This window comes from Fistularia commersonii, chromosome 8 (genome assembly GCF_037954325.1).
Source record: "Fistularia commersonii isolate RoL2024-O1a breed Wild chromosome 8, RoL_Fcom_v1.0, whole genome shotgun sequence".
In the NCBI taxonomy this organism is placed as follows: Eukaryota; Metazoa; Chordata; class Actinopteri; order Syngnathiformes; family Fistulariidae; genus Fistularia; species Fistularia commersonii.
In genome coordinates, this window is record NC_141291.1 from 3,684,301 (window position 1) to 3,700,029 (window position 15,729).

Consider the following 15,729-nt stretch of genomic DNA (forward strand, 5'->3'; position numbering starts at 1 on the left):
GGAATGAGAGGGTGATCGGCCGGACGTCGGTGTGATTGACAGCCGAGGCGTCCGGGTTAAACCCCGCCCCTCGTCCCCGGGCCGGCTGCGATTGGCTCTCGCCCCCCCCCGCCTGCAGGGGGAGGGGCTCGGCTGCGGCGCAAAATTCCCAGCTTGCACAGTCAAGTGTGTGTCCTTGCTGACCATGTGACCGGACCTCTCACACACACACACACACCGCGCCCCCGCTGTCGTCACGGGCCGCTGCGTCACTGGCGGCACGCGGGGCGTCCATGTCATGTGTCATGTGCTGCAGCCGCCTGGAGCCTCCGCCGTCACACAGCCGCATGGATCCAGAGGCAGGAGGCCCCGTGATCAGGGGCCCCGGCCGCCCCGCTGCCCGCCACAGCCGAACACACTCGTGTGCCTCCCGAGCTCCTCCATCCGGCTTTCACACACACACACACACACACACACACACACACACACACACGCACACGTCAGGATGAGGGTTCGAACGGCTCTCACATCACAACAGGCTTTCATAACTCAAAGTGTGTGTGCGTGTGTGTGCGTGTGTGTGTGTGTGTGTGTGTGTGTGTGTGTGTGTGCGGGTTTGTGTGAGAGAGAGAGATAATAATGTAATAAAAGTTAAAAGTGAGCAGTACAAAAAAATTAGACCTTACAAGAGGAGACTGGCCCGGGTCTGCAAAATGCCTACACACACACACACACACACACACACACACACACACAAACACACACGAGGAAGTTCCAGTTTCCTCCGTCAGTCTTCAACTCTTGAATTAGTTTCGGTCAGGGGTCGGCAACCTGTGGCTCGGAGCCGTATGTGGCCCTTTCATCCTTACACTGCATCTCCGAGTGTCTTGGTAAAATAATTTTAAGTATTTAATTGAAGAATATTTTATTTGTGTTAGTTCCTTTTTTTAATTTTAGTTCTAAATTGTAAGATTGCTGTGATCTTGAAATATTAAAATAAAATTATATTATTTTTCGACGCTCAAAATATATGTCACACCGCGGAAGCCTGTATTTCCGCCAAGACGCCGTCAATTTGTCGAGACTTTAAACCACAGGTGGGCAAAGTATGAAAAAGCAACATATTTTAGACATCAAAAAGTAACTGCGGCTCCCAGTGTTTTCTTTTCCGTGGAAACCGGGTCCAAATGGTTCACCTCAGGTCAACCTAGTTACCTGACAGCCATCCTCCATCCCATAATACTCCACTCTATCAATTGCATCATTTCCTGGTGTGTTTTTGCCGCCACTGGCGTCTGTGCTTTGAACTTAAATTGCAGTCGGGACATCCGACGGTCGCCATGGCGATCATGTCAGCGACCCTATCCACCTTGGCTCTTTATAAGACACTTTCAAGTGTATGTTTGTGAAGTGTATGTGTGTGTGTGTGTGTGTGTGTGTGTGAGTGCGGTTTCTTTGTTTCCCATTGGAAAACCCTTTTTCTCAAAATATGTAAAATGTAGTTTAGCACTGGGGATGATTGACAGGTCCCCCCCCCCCGTCCTGTTCTTCACCAGCTTCCGCTCCCTGGGGCAGAAGCAGGAATGCGGTAACAGCTGACTGTTCTTGTTCCTGGGAATTTCCTGCTGCTCGTCCTCGTCCTCGGGGCCCCGCCCTCCCCGCCCTCCCCGCCCTCCCCGCCCTCCCCCCGCCACTTCCTGATTTAGACGATTGCGAATTTCCACATCGCTCGCTGGGAATTTTCGCCAAAACTTTCTTATCAGCCGCCGTCCGTCCAGTTCCCCGTTTCCCCTCGGGAACACGCCACCGCCATCGTGACTTCTTCTTTTTTTTTTTTTTCTTTTCCTTCCGAAATCTGTCAAACGCCGCCGGGTCACGACCTTGGCAGGAAACAATCACACGGCGAGGGACGGCGTGGCGTTAAATACGAGTGTTTAATTTACCAGGAGTGTGCTGGACCGCTGTCTGACATATACAACCTGCTCCACTGTACACATTCACAGCTTCCATAAAAAATACATCTTTGTATACACAGCATTTACAATATCATACAACAGAGCTGTTGCAGGCGTGTGTGTGTGTGTGTTTGGGGGATGTGTGTGTGTGTGTGTGTGTCATGGATTCCGCAGCAGCCGTTAAAAATACAAGCTCTCTATTCACGGCACAGCGAGTCCCCCCCGACCCGTCCTTTTATTCACATCTCGTCCCTCGTCTGCCGGATCCGGCCGCCGCTCTCTCGCTCCTCGGCCGCTGTTTTCTTCTCTCGTCGCCTTCCGTCTTTTTAGCAGAGCGGCCATTTTTTTCCAGCCGCGCCACCGCCGCCGCCGCCGTCGCACGGACATCACGGCAGGAAGTAGCGGACGAGCCGAGGCCTCTTTTGTCTCGTCCCGGACCTTCGTCTCCGCGCCTTCCTCTCTTGCGTCCCGCTTAATGCCCGTTCCACTGGATGTCGTCGTATCCCACCTGCAAAACAACAAAAAAACACGGGGGGTCAAGGCGAGCAGGAAAGAAGGGGGTTCAATCCGGGTGCGCACACACACACACATCCGAACACACACCTCCTCGTCCGATTCCCTGTCCTCCTCCTCCTCGCTGTCGTCGGAGTCGCTGTCGGGCAGCTCCCTCAGGTCGGGGTCGGTCAGCGCGTACAGTTCACATTTGATGGCGTCGTTCCCGCGGCCGTAGGTGAGGTGGAAGGGTGTGTGGCCCCCCGACGTCAGCAGGTTGGGGTCCGCCCCTCGCTTCAGCAGCAGCTTGACCAATGAGAGGTCCTGCTGGTCGACGGCCAGGTGTAAGGCGCCGCGGCCGTTACGCTGCTCCTGAAGCGCACAGGAGAGAACGTCAGATGATGTGTGTGTGTGAGGGTGTGTGTGTGTGTGTGTGGCGGTGTGTGGCGGTTCGTACCTTGGCGTTGACGTCGGCTCCGAGGTCCACGAGGCTCTCCACCAGCGAGAGGAAGCTGTGCACCGATGCAAGGTGGAGGCAGTTCTGGCCTGGAGGGAGGAAAACAAAAAACGGGTCAGAATCTAAGGGAACCCCTGAATCCCATCTCGCCGCCGCCGCCTCACCGTGATAGTTGCACGCCGCCATCACAGCCTGCAGGTGCTCCGGCCGGCAGACCTGCGTGATGACGCTGAAGCAGGCCAGGTTGCCGTGGCGACAGGCGATGTGGAGCGGCGTGTCCCCGCTCTCGTCCACCAGCGTGGGGTCGCAGCCGTACGCCAGCAGGCGCTCGCACACGTCCGGCTGGTTGGTGATCACCGCCAGGTGGAGCGGCGTCTGAAGGCCGGGAGGAAGACGAGGGTTAGAGGGCGTTTTTTTCGGACGGCGAGAAAAAAGCGTCCGCGGCCGAGGCGCACCTGTCGCTGGTCGTTCTGCGTGTCGAGGAAGGTCGTGTTCTTGGACAACTCGATCATGGTCCTGATGTAGTCCTTGGCCTCGTGGATGATGGCCAGGTGGAGCAGCCTGCGCGAGGAGGAGGAGGAGGACGCGTTAAAACACAGCTCCACCAGGTCAAAGGTCGACCACCCAAACACACGCTGTAGTATTCCCCTCAGCTGTTGGAGTAGCAGTACTTTTGAGTACTCAGTAGTACTACACGGGGGGTTTTAGGGGGGGGGGGGTTCCAGGACAACCGTCTCCGATGTCCTAATGCGGGGTTTTCAGCACCTTCATGCTTTGTGCGTCACCGGTGAGGAAGAGGAACATCTGGCTGCAGAAGCAGAAAGAGGCCTCAGGGTGAACACGCACTCCCGCGGGGTCCGGCTCCTCCGCACGACCCGCACACTCCAAATGGTGCGTGTGTGTGGTTGCAGACGCACATTCCATGCACCACTTCCGGTGTGTCTGGACCGTGTGTGTGTGTGTGTGTGTGTCCGAGGCGGACTTCTCCTTTCTGCGCCATGTCTTTTTCTTCTGGCTCCGCGGGAGCGCGCAGGTCGGATTCCTTCCTCGGGGGCGCGCCCGGGACTTTCCCAGCTCTACCCGCGGCCATAGTAGATCCTCCCGATAATAACCTTTTGTTTACGTCCGACACAACCGTGCGTGAGTTAGCTTTAAAAAAAAAACACCGACAAAAATAACGAAATAAAAATATAAACCCCGGAAGTTCCCTCTTCCCGCACACGGGCCTGCGGATCACACAAAACGGCGTCGGGATTCCTCCGCGACCCGAGCTAGGCCTTCCCCCCCCCCCAGCCGGCGGGCCGACCGGGACCCGGAACCCGGAACCCCCTGTCCACGGCGGATCCGCTCCCACTTACGTGTCTCCGTCCTCCGTGATCTGCGTCTTCCACTCCGGCGGCTCCGTCGAGGCGCTCGGCGACGGCGGCGGTTCGCTTTCCACCTGGAGCCGCCGGATCTCCGCGGCCACGGCCTGGTACTCCTCCTCCTTCAGGGAGTCCAGGCCGCTGTCCAGCCGCTCGTCCGTGGACGCGGCCGGCTTCCCGTCCTTGGGCTCCCGGTGATAATCCATCCGGTTGCTGGTACCGCTCCGGTGCAGCGCCATGGCGGGTCCGAGCTGCTCGTGGCGGGGGTGCGTTCGATGTATGCGCCGGCGCGTTGCTGCAGCCGCTTTGCCTGGCGGGGCGGAGCCTCCAGACTAGGTGGGGGATTTCCAGCGGGCTGTCACTTAGAATAACACCGCGGCGTTTCGGTCCGGGAGGGGGATTTCCACCCAGACGCATAAATAAATACATTCCTCGGACCGGCACCGGCGGCGCGCACCTTACGTAACGTGTTTTGTGTGTGTGTGTGTGTGTGTGTGCAAGTATCGTTACCGTGGACATGGACGTGGATTTCTGCAGGGAGAACCGAATATGCACATATACTGCACACCTGGCTGCAGGAGCTGCAGGAAGAGGGGGGTTTCATTGGAGGCCCCTGACCCTGGAAGGTGGAGGTGCGCCATCCCAAAACAACATAGCTTGCAGGGTGAAGGCGATGCGATTTTGTTGGTTTTTGCACAACATGCATAGAATTAAATATACACACACCTGCCAGGAAGAGCTGCAGGAAGAAGGAAACAGGTTTTTCATTCGCATCCACCTGAGAAGCCATTGGAGGCCCCTGACCCTGGAGGCTGGATGAAGGTGGAGGAGGTGGAGGTGGAGGTGCTCCATCTCAAGACAACATAGCTTGCAGGGTGACGGCGATGCAATCTTGTTGATTTTTGCACAACGTGCACAGAATCGAATATACACACACCTGGCTGCAGGAGCTGCAGGAAGAGGGGGTTTACATTAGCATCCATCTGGGAAGCCATTGGAGGTCCCTGACCCTGGTTGGAGGAGGCTGGAGGTGGAGGTGCACCAACCCAAAACAACATAACTTGCAGGGTGACGCTGATGCAACATGTTTGTTGTTGCACGACAATACAGGGTGAACACATGAATATATGCATGGCCATGAGTTATATTTGTATATTATAAAATACTAGAAAGTCTGGGCCTCTCTGCTCCGGCTGGTGCCCGAGCTTCAAGCAGCAGAAGATGGATGATGGATGAATTTATATAAATTTTTTTGCAGCATTAAGAGCTTTAAGTCTGGGCCGGTCGGACCTGCAGCGGAGGAGGTCAGGAAGGGATGCTGAAATGTGTTTTGTCCAAGGAGGGTGGCGGCCCGGGGCGAGCGCCAGTCAATCACTCGTCCCGTTTCCTTTCCGAACCAAATGGAAGAACTCCAAGTTCCTCGGAGGCCGCCGGACCTGGCTGGCTGTGACCCGTCCCTCTTGGAAAACAAACTCCGGGATTGATTGTGATGTTCTGGAGCCCCCCCCCACACACACACACACACACACTTCCACCAGCAGGGGTGCAGCACTGGTTTCACCTCCCATTGTTCAACCAGAGCCTGGAGATCTTCCTTAGTGTCTACATTTGCAGCCACTTTGCAACACAGTAGGATTTGGACACTGATATGTAAATACACTCCTCCGCCCTCTGCCTCCAGCCACTTCAAATAAACATGTTGTATGTTACCATCAAGACCCCTGGTTGAACCCTGAGGAGGAACGCGGCGAGCAGGCAGACCCGACGGGAGGCCCCGAGCGTGTCCGGGCCCGAGCGGTGGGAGGGCGGCGCTCCAGAGGCTCCGCCCACCGGGCTGCAGAGAAGGCCGCCGCCGTCACCTGGATGATTGATGCAGCTCGCAGAGTTTTCAAAGAAGGGAAAAAATGTAGTTGGTTCGACGTACCAAAGAGCGTTATGTATTTATAACCCATTTATCCGCAATCCCAGCGGGTCGGGGGCGGGGCTTAATCCAGCTGTCAATCATCCACCCATCCATTTCATTCATGTTTATGGAGGGTTTAGATCAGGGGTGTCAAACTCGTTTTGCTCCACATACGGCCCAATTTGATGTCAAGGGACCAGTAAAATCATTACCTGGAAGTAACACTAGATCCAAACTTTTCCTTTGTTTTACATTAAAAAATATAAATAAAATCTTTATATGTAATAAACTGTTCCTCTAAAAAATACATGAATATTAGCCCTCATATTATGTTAAGGGTCAATTTGACCCATTTCACCCATTGACCCAATGGGTCAAATTGACCCTTAACATAAAATGAGGGTTAAAAAAGAATTGATGAAATTAAGCCCAAAAAAGTAGTGTTGAGTTGAAAGAGAAAATCTTGTCACTGTGGGAAAATGTTGCTACTAGAGTTTATTAGAAAATGGATTGGAAGCTTGTACAAGAGGAGGTATAATGTTTACAAGGTTATTCTGGTTATTAAATGAATCATTTTAATTTTCCCCTTTTTTTTTTTGCTTCATTTTTTGTGTTTTTAAAGAAATAAGAAAAGAAAAGATCACTTTAACAATGTCTCTAGCTGTTTTTTCATCAAAAAAATCATTTTGCTTTCAAATTTTTGAAGCAAAAAATACATTTCAAAGTTATTTTTTCGCTTTTTCCTTGCAACCCCCAGATGCATTTGAGAAGAAACACGCGAGCCGCACGAACACAAAGATTTGCTCTCAGGCAGGGGGGGCCACAAAATATTGTTCCAACGGCTGCAGACTGAGAACCCAGGCAGGAGAACATGAACATTTCTATAATCATATCTATATTTATAATAATGTTAACACAGGGAAACACGTTTCTACACTGGACACGTGTAAATGTTTTGAATCTTGTATCTTGACTGACAATAACCCAGACAGGAGTGTGTGACGAGAAGATGCAAAGGTTTCCAGGCAGTCTGAGTCCAGAACCTTCTTCCTATGTTGTAGCTAAAACCCCTGGTGTTTTTGAAGGGGCTCCACATCAGAGATGTAGATGGGAGTTTCTAAACCCTGATGTTTGGGCCACCAGTGTGTCAACTCCGAAAAAACCCTGGATGTTTACAAAGCCCTTCCTGGCCTCCACCCGCCGGCCTGGCTGGGATTTTTAGGTTTCACATGGCGTCAGCCTGAGTCACCATCACCCGCTGGACTCGCCTGATGCGTCGAGACGCTTAAATGGACGATGAAGTTTTAAAGTGCGAGCTAATGTTGTAACGAGCTAACGTTAGCATCAGCAAACAATAACGCATGGAGGTGCATCGTACGATTGAATCCGGTCGGATTGTGGAGCGGTGAATCGTAATCGAATCGCATCGTGAGGGCAGGGAAGATACACACCCCTAGTTTTGCATGACACTGATTTCAGGCGGCATTTGTTTGACCCACACACACACACACACACACACACGCACACACACACGTGGCGTGAAGGTTCCAGGCCAGCTCCAGCAGACTATTTGTTGTTTATCTAGTGTCATCTCAATACTTTCTCTTTGTAGAAATAACCTGATGCAGGCATGTCACAGCAGCCTCGGTGTGAGTGTGTATGTATGCATGTGTGTGTGTGTGTATGTGTGTATGTGTGTGTGTGTGTGTGTGTCGTGCGTGGCGCACAGTGGGAATCCCAGATCATTCTAAAACCTGTAAGAACACAGTGACTGGTAATTACTAATACAGGCTAAAGGTGTGTGCAGGAGTATGTGAGTGTGTGCCCCTGTATGTGTGTGACCGTGAGTGTGCGTGTGTGTGTGTGTGTGTGTGTGTGTGTGTCTGTATGTACACCAGTGGGAATCCCTGGTCATTCTGAAACCTGTAAGCACACTGTGGCTAGCACTTATTAATAGAGGCTAACAGTGTGGCACAGGAATGTGTGACTGTGTGCGTATGTCTGTGTTTGTGCCCATGTATATGTGTGTGACTGTGTGTGTGTGTGTGTGTGTGTGTGTGTGTGTGTATGTGTGCGTGTGTGTGTGTGTGTGTGTGTGTGTGTGTGTGTGTGTGTGTGTGCATGCACCGGTGGGAATCCCAGGTCATTCTGTAAACCTGCAAGCACACGATGACTAGCAATTATTCATACAGGCTAAAGGTGTGGTGCAGGCGTTTGTCAGTGTGTGTGTGTGTGTGTGTGCGTGCGTGCGTGTGTGTTTGTGTGTGTACGTGCACCGGTGGGAATCCCGGGTCGTTCTGAAACCTGTAAGCACACAGTGATTTGCAATTATTATACAATTGCAAGGATACAGGAGATTGTCTGAGTGTGTGTGTGTGTGTGTGTGGTTGTGCATGTGGTTGTGCATGTCTGTGTGTGTGTGTGTGTGTGTGTGTGTGTGTGTGCGCACACCGGTGGGAATCCCGGGTCATTTGGAACCTGTGAGGCCAGGGTGACTCACGTGGGTAGGGCAGGCTGTGAATGCATCCAGCCACGTTCTGAAATGGTGATTGTGGTAAATCCTGGTCTCTGGGGGTTCACAGCCCTCACCTGCTCCACTACCTGCTTCCTCTGACTGCTTCCTGCTTCCTGTGCCGCAGACGCACTTTTCGTCCGTCTGGGTTTTTGGTGACGCTGGTGTGTTTCAATCCATTCCGGTCATTGCCTCAGTCGCCCGCGATCCCCTCCGTCTGCAGGCTTTTCCCATCAGAGACGTTATCAATGTGGCAAAGTGCATGTTAGCGCTGTCTGTGTGTGTATGTGTGTGTGTGTGTGTGTGTGTGTGTGTGTGTGTGTGTGACCACATTGGATTCAAACTTCAGGAATGATTTTAAAATTCGAGATAAATCATCTATCAATCTGGTCAAACTGGAGAGGCCGTCACTGCAAGGAGGAAGCGCCTCCGACATGACCTTTCACCTACATTCAAAGCCGTGGTGAGATCACACCCAAGACACACACACACACACACACACACACCTGCAGATCAACAACTCAAACTTCTTTTGTTGAACACATCACTGTTACATGTTTAGAATTCTTCCCTTTGTCCCTCAAACAACAACTGTCCATTAGCATCACAAACCCTCTCAGCTCAGGCCGACAGCCAGACGTGTGGAAATGAAACCGCCGAAACAGAATTCTGCAAAGAGGAACCGCAGGACCAGATTTACTGTCAGCTCTGTGTCAGGTCAGGGGACGACTCCACGAAAACAACTGTAAATAATCACCACCACCACCACCACCACATTAATAACAATAATAATATTAAATATAATAACAATAATAATACTAAACATAACAACAACATCAACAACAACAACAACAACAACAATAATAATAATAATAATAATGACAATACAATAACAATAACAATAATCTCAATAATAATAGTAATAATGATAATAATAATACTAATAATGACAACAATAATAATAATAATGGTGCAGAGGTTAGAGCCCCCGTCTCATGGCGAGAAGGCTCCGAGTTGGATTCCCACCAGGAGGCCTTTCTGTGTGGAGGCTCCGTGTTCTCCAGGTGTCAGGTGAATAAACAAATGAATTAAAATGCAATAAAACTGCAAAGAGAAGTGCTACAGGTGCTTCAACGCAGCGGCAGTGTGGCTGTTCAACAACATAAACACATGAACTTTTTTTTCTGCATGTAGCTCAGTGCCAATGTTGCTCACAAGCATTCAAAATTTTCTGTTTTTTTTTGCGTGACCCAACTGCCTCCCGCCCTATTTTTGCACACACACACACACACACACACACACACACACACACACCCACCCACACACACGTATACACGGTACATATATACTGCTCAAAAAATAAAGGGAACAATTAAACAGCAGAATGTAACTCCAAGGTAAGGTGTGTAAGTCAATGTGTGAAATCAAAGTGTCCACTGAGGAAGCAACACCAATTTATTATGACTTGTTTTAAGGACATTATATCAATGTTGTGTGTTTTTACACTTTCATTTTGAGCGTGACTCTAAATCCAGACCTCCACATATCACATTATAAATCATGTAATGACTCATTAATCATATATAACTTCAATTTGGATTGATAATTTTTGTGTGACTTTGTTGTCAACACATTCAACTATGTAAAGAGCAAAGTATTCAATAAGAATATTTCATTCCTTCAGATCTAGGATGTATTCTGTATATATATATATATATATATATATATATATATATATATATATATATATACATACATAAAATCTCTTACTATTTGTAGTACTTGTACCAGTGCTGTGACAATTGAATTTCCCAATTATGGGATCAAAAAGTCTATCATAAAAAATGTATGTGCATGTATATATGCACATACTTTTTTTGCACATCCATAGTTTTTTAAGATTCTTTATCTCTCTCTCTCTCTCTCTCTCTCTCTCTCTCTCTATATATATATATATATATATATATATATATATATATAGATAGATAGATAGATAGATAGATAGATAGATAGATAGATAGATAGATAGATAGATAGAAAGATATTTATCTCTATATTTTTTGTAAGATAGACTTTTTGAAGTCTATCTGATAGACCTAGTCTGATAGACATATATATATAAAGTCCATCTTAAAAAATATATATGTGCATATACATATGTGTGTGTGTATACACACACACATATATGTGTGCATGTATGTGTATGTATATACACACACATACATATATATACACACACACATATATGTATATATATATACGCACAAACATATATATACATATACATACGCACACACACACACATATATATATATATCTTTATCTATATATATATATACATAAAAAATTCTATTATCACTGCTTATGCTACTTGTAATGCAGCTGTGACAGTTGACAGTCTTATCTTATCTTATCTTATCTTATTTTATAAGCAGTAAGATCAAGACTGCATGAATAATGATGAATGTTTTGACATTGATGGATAAAGTGCAGAAGCTGAGATGCATTTTTCTTTTCCTGTGGTGTTTATGGTAAATTCATATTTATATTATATTACATATATGTATTGTTTATATGTTTATATTAGACCTGTGTCTTGACAGCAGGAGCCTTCGCGGTCCTGGACCCGGTCCTGGACTTGGTTCTGGACTGGGTTTTATCTGACAGGCCTGCAGAGCCTCTCAGCAAACCTGCTCTGCAGGCCTGACGCCACAAGGGAGCGCCAGATCGCCGTGCACGAATCGCACAGTGCGAGGAGCGTCCAGGGTCCGGGAGAGGTCAGCCTGCGTGATGCGTCCACGGACACCTGCGTGGGTCTGTGGACAAACACACCTTGATCCATCTCACATCTCTTTCTAATGGTTTGGCTCCATCACAGTTCTTTTCCATGTACACACACACATAATACTGCACTTTTAAGAGCAGATAGGCTTCTAAGTGAGAAAGGATGATCAATAATCATTTTCAGACGGGGTGTTCACATCATGTGTGTGTGTGTGTGTGTGTGTGTAATGCTAACACACACACCAGCAGCTGACAATCCTAGTGAAAATAACCAAAGTCAGGTTCCAGAGGGGCTTGATGCCTAATTAGATTTTAGTGTTGGACTCTTGTCCACCCATCTCATTTCTATTTTTCTATTTTCAGTCCCCGTGGCAGGGAAGCTGCGGCCCCTGCAGCTCCTTCAAACGCCCGTCCGCCTTGATTGATTTCCAGGATGCAACGCCGGCCGGCCCGAGCCCGCTGGCCGGGAGGCTGGAGGGGAGGATGGATCTCCCTCCGATCTCTTATCTGCCAGAGCAGCTTCTAGTGGGTGGGTTTTTTTTTTTTTTTTTGGGGGGGGGGGTGGTTGCTGCAAACACACACACACACACATACACACACACATATGCATGCACATGCTAGATCACCGTCTCTTCAACCACCACCCGGGGGAGATAACGCCGAAAACACACAGGGAAAGTTGTGAGTGGGTTTTTCCCACAACTCACAGACGCTGGTCTAATCATCATTTGTGGGGGGCGGATAAGATCTGCCCCGGGGGGCGCATGGGGGGCTGTTCCAACATGGACTCCAGCTGACACACACACACACACACACACACACACACACACACACACACACCTGCAGCTTTGGCAGGCTGAAGCAACTGGAGGTGAGAGGAAAGGATGATTGACAGGTGGTGACGCCCTATCAAGAAAACACAACTGTGGGCCGTGATGTGTGTGTGTGTGTGTGTGTATGTGTGTGTGTGTGTATGTGTGTGTGTGTGTATGTGTGACAGTATAACACTGAACTGTGCACTTGAAGAACATTTAGTGTCACTAGATGGGAGGATAGTCAAAGGAAGTGGAGACTGGGTGAGGAAGATGATGGACAGCTGTCAATCACAGGGAACCGACACATGGAGAACCAACATCTGGAGAACATCTGGGCGGGAACACGAGGAACCGATATGAAGGACCAAGAAAGAGAGAACCGACACGAGGAGAAGCCATGCAGGTGTGGAGAACATCTACACCCCAACAAAACCTGAGGCACTGGAAGCCAGACACAGAACGGTTCCACCTGGAGAACTTTAAATGTGAAAAACAAAGTCCGGGTTCTGCTAAACTCATTTTTTTTTTGCTGTCATTTAAGACATCTGAGATCAAATAGAGAGGAGATTCTATCAGTTCCATGAGGAACCAGGAGGAGAACCAGGAGGAGAACCAGGAGGAGAACCAGGAGGAGAACCAAGAGGAGAACCCTGGAAGGTCCATGACAGGTTCCTGCTGCTCCTTGGAGCGCCCACAAGTTGCCATGTCAGAAGGGAAGATACGGCAAAAGTGTGTGTGTGTGTGTGTGTGTGTGTGTGTGTGTGTGTGTGTCTCCCTCCCTCCTTCCTCTCCATCTCTTCAAAGCCTCACTACTTGAAAGTGGGCTCGCGACAGCAGCAGTTGCCCTCGCGCCCGCGCCACGCGCCGTCCTCACGATGCCCCGTGGATTCCTGGTGAAGCGGAACCGGAAAGGCTCGTCGTCGTTCCGCGCGCGAACTTCCAGGAGGCCCGCGGCGCGGGAAGACGACGGCGGCGGCGGCGGCGGCGGCGGCGGCGGCGGGACGGAGGGCGAGGAAGGGGCGGCTGCGGCGGCGGCGGCGGCGGCGGAGACCGGCGTCTGGAGCTCGGTGCGCCCGGAGGGAGCGCTCCCGGTCCCTCGCGAGGACCCCGCCGGTGCGCGGGAGGCGTGGAGCCCGCACGTGGAATCCGCGCTGGAGGCGGAGGCGGAGCGGCGCACGCAGTTACCGGACACGGAGGAACAGGTGCACGAGGTGGACGTCCTGACCCCGGACGACGACGACGACGACGACTTCTCCCGCTTCTTCTCGCCGCCGCCGGTGAAGCCGGTGAGCGCGAGGATGCTGGACACGCGTGACTTCCTGACGTCAGCCGCGGAGTTACCGGCGGAGTTACCGGAGCCGCCGCCGCCTCCGCCGCCGCCTCCGCCGCCGCTGGTGAGCTCCGCTCCCGGCTGCGTCTCCGCGTCCATCGAGCGGCTCCTCGCGAGCGGCGGCTCCCGCCACCATGCGCCGTCCTACGCGCACGAGCCGACCGTGACGCACGTGCACCTGTTCCCGCCGCCGTTGACGCTGGCGGGACCGGAGTTTCCCGCAGCGAGGAAGCGCGCGCTCCTGGACGGCGGCAAACACGTCAAGCCCGCGACCGGAAGCCCGTTCAAGAAGGCCAAGGCGAACCGGAAGCTGAACTTCGAGGACGAGGTGACCACTTCGCCGGTGCTCGGCCTGAGGATCAAGAAGGAGAGCCCCGAGCTGCGGCGGCACCGGGAGAAGTCCGCCGCCGCGACCGGAAGCCAGCCGCTCGGGGAGTTCATCTGCCAGCTGTGCAAGGAGGAGTACGCGGACCCGTTCTCCCTCGCGCAGCACAAGTGCTCCCGCATCGTGCGCGTGGAGTACCGCTGCCCCGAGTGCGACAAGGTCTTCAGCTGCCCCGCAAACCTGGCGTCGCACCGCCGCTGGCACAAGCCGCGTCCGGCGGGAGGCGCGGCGAGCGACGCCCCCGCCGGTAAGGGCGCGCCGCCGAAGGAGGCGGAGCGCGAGAGGCCACCGGCGCGCACGGAGGGGAAGGAGAACGAGCTGCTGCGCGCGAACGGCGGTCAGCACCGCGGCGCGGCGGACAGCGCGCGCGCCCGGCGCGAGCCCTCGCTGCTGCTGCTGCACGGGCGTCCGCGCGACAACCTCGCGCCCGCCGACTACGAGCCCGCGCCGCATTTCCGGCCCCCCGCGGACGGCCGTCTGGACCTGCAAGCGCACATGCGCGCGGCGGACAGCCCGCCGGCCAGCCTGCTGCTGCTGACCGGAAGCGCGGAGGAGCGCGCGGACCTGCCGCCGCCTCCGCCGCCGCCGCTCCCGCACGCGCCCTTACCGTTCGCGCAGGCGCTTCCGGAGGAGGAGGTGTACGACTGCCGGTACTGCAGCAAGAAGTTCCGGCGCCAGGCCTACCTGAAGAAACACGTGGCCGCGCACGAGATGAGCGCGCGAGCCTCCCCGCCGCCGGCGTTCTACGCGCAGGCGCGGGAGGGCGCGTGCGGGCCGGGCCAGGTGTACCTGTGTCACCTGTGCGGCGCGCGCTTCCCGTCGCTCGAGATCAGGGACAAGCACCGGCTATGGCACGCGATGCGCGAGGAGTTGCTCGCGGGCGCGGCGGCGGCGGCGGCGGCGGTCGGCGGCCTCCGGCCGGATGTGTACCGCGTGCACCGGGAGGACGGCGACGGCGGCGGCGAGCGCGAGCCGTCGCAGCAGGTGTTCGCGTGCAAACACTGCCCGTCCACGTTTTTCAGCTCGCCGGGGCTCACGAGGCACATCAACAAGTCCCACCCCACGGAGACACGCCAGGTGATGCTGCTGCAGATGGCCGTGCGCCCGTGAGCGGAGCGGGTGCGGGTGCGGGTGCGGGTGCGGGTTTCCGCCCGCGAGCTGGCCGCGGTGCTGAAACCGAACTTCCCGCGGCAGGAGATCGAGATGGAGCGCGCGAGCGCAGCGCTGTCCGCGGTGCTAGACGCTTCCGGTGTCGCGTGCGCACCGATCGCTAATTGGCTGAAATCAATCGCTCGGTCAAAGCCCGGAGCCTGTTCGCGTTTCTGGAAAAGTAATCAGATTACCTCCCCGATCGATAATCGATGAGGCGCGACGGTCTGAGACGGAAGTTGAAGAAAGAGAAGAAACTTTTTTTTTTTTCTCGGTGTTTTCCGTTTCCTCTAAAATGAAAGATGTCAGAGGCGCGTGCACGCGCACGCAATTCAGAATGACAATTCCCTTTTGTTTTTGACGTTTGGATAAAACGCGCTGTTTCTCATCACCAGGACGGAAGTCATCTTCTGAGCTCCTCCACCATCATATGCCTTTCAGAGCAAAAAAAAAAAAAAAAAAAAAAGAAGAAATAAAATAAAATAAAACCGTGCCAACCGGATAAAGTATTTTCATAGGGAGGAGGAACCGTTCCGTCCGCAGCGCTGCTGGAAAAACAAACCGTCTCGTCCCACGCATGAATGATGTGATGTTCGCCGAGGCT

The 15,729-nt window shown here is 52.4% G+C and overlaps 2 protein-coding genes across 2 annotated transcripts; one reads left to right on the forward strand and one right to left on the reverse strand.

Annotated features, from left to right (window-relative positions):
* Positions 1-1,894: 1,894 nt before the first annotated feature.
* Positions 1,895-4,544, reverse strand: nfkbiab (nuclear factor of kappa light polypeptide gene enhancer in B-cells inhibitor, alpha b). The gene is made up of 6 exons (XM_086150519.1): positions 4,242-4,544; positions 3,339-3,444; positions 3,048-3,258; positions 2,884-2,972; positions 2,538-2,798; positions 1,895-2,442 (listed from the first exon to the last, which is right to left on the reverse strand). The coding sequence occupies exons 1-6, from the start codon at positions 4,484-4,486 to the stop codon at positions 2,407-2,409; spliced, it is 948 nt and encodes a 315-aa protein (XP_086006645.1). The 5' UTR covers positions 4,487-4,544; the 3' UTR covers positions 1,895-2,406.
* Positions 4,545-13,088: 8,544 nt separating this feature from the next.
* Positions 13,089-15,602, forward strand: insm2 (insulinoma-associated 2). Its single transcript, XM_086150533.1, has one exon. It carries the CDS (start codon positions 13,137-13,139, stop codon positions 15,084-15,086), a length of 1,950 nt encoding a protein of 649 aa, XP_086006659.1. The 5' UTR covers positions 13,089-13,136; the 3' UTR covers positions 15,087-15,602.
* Positions 15,603-15,729: the final 127 nt, after the last annotated feature.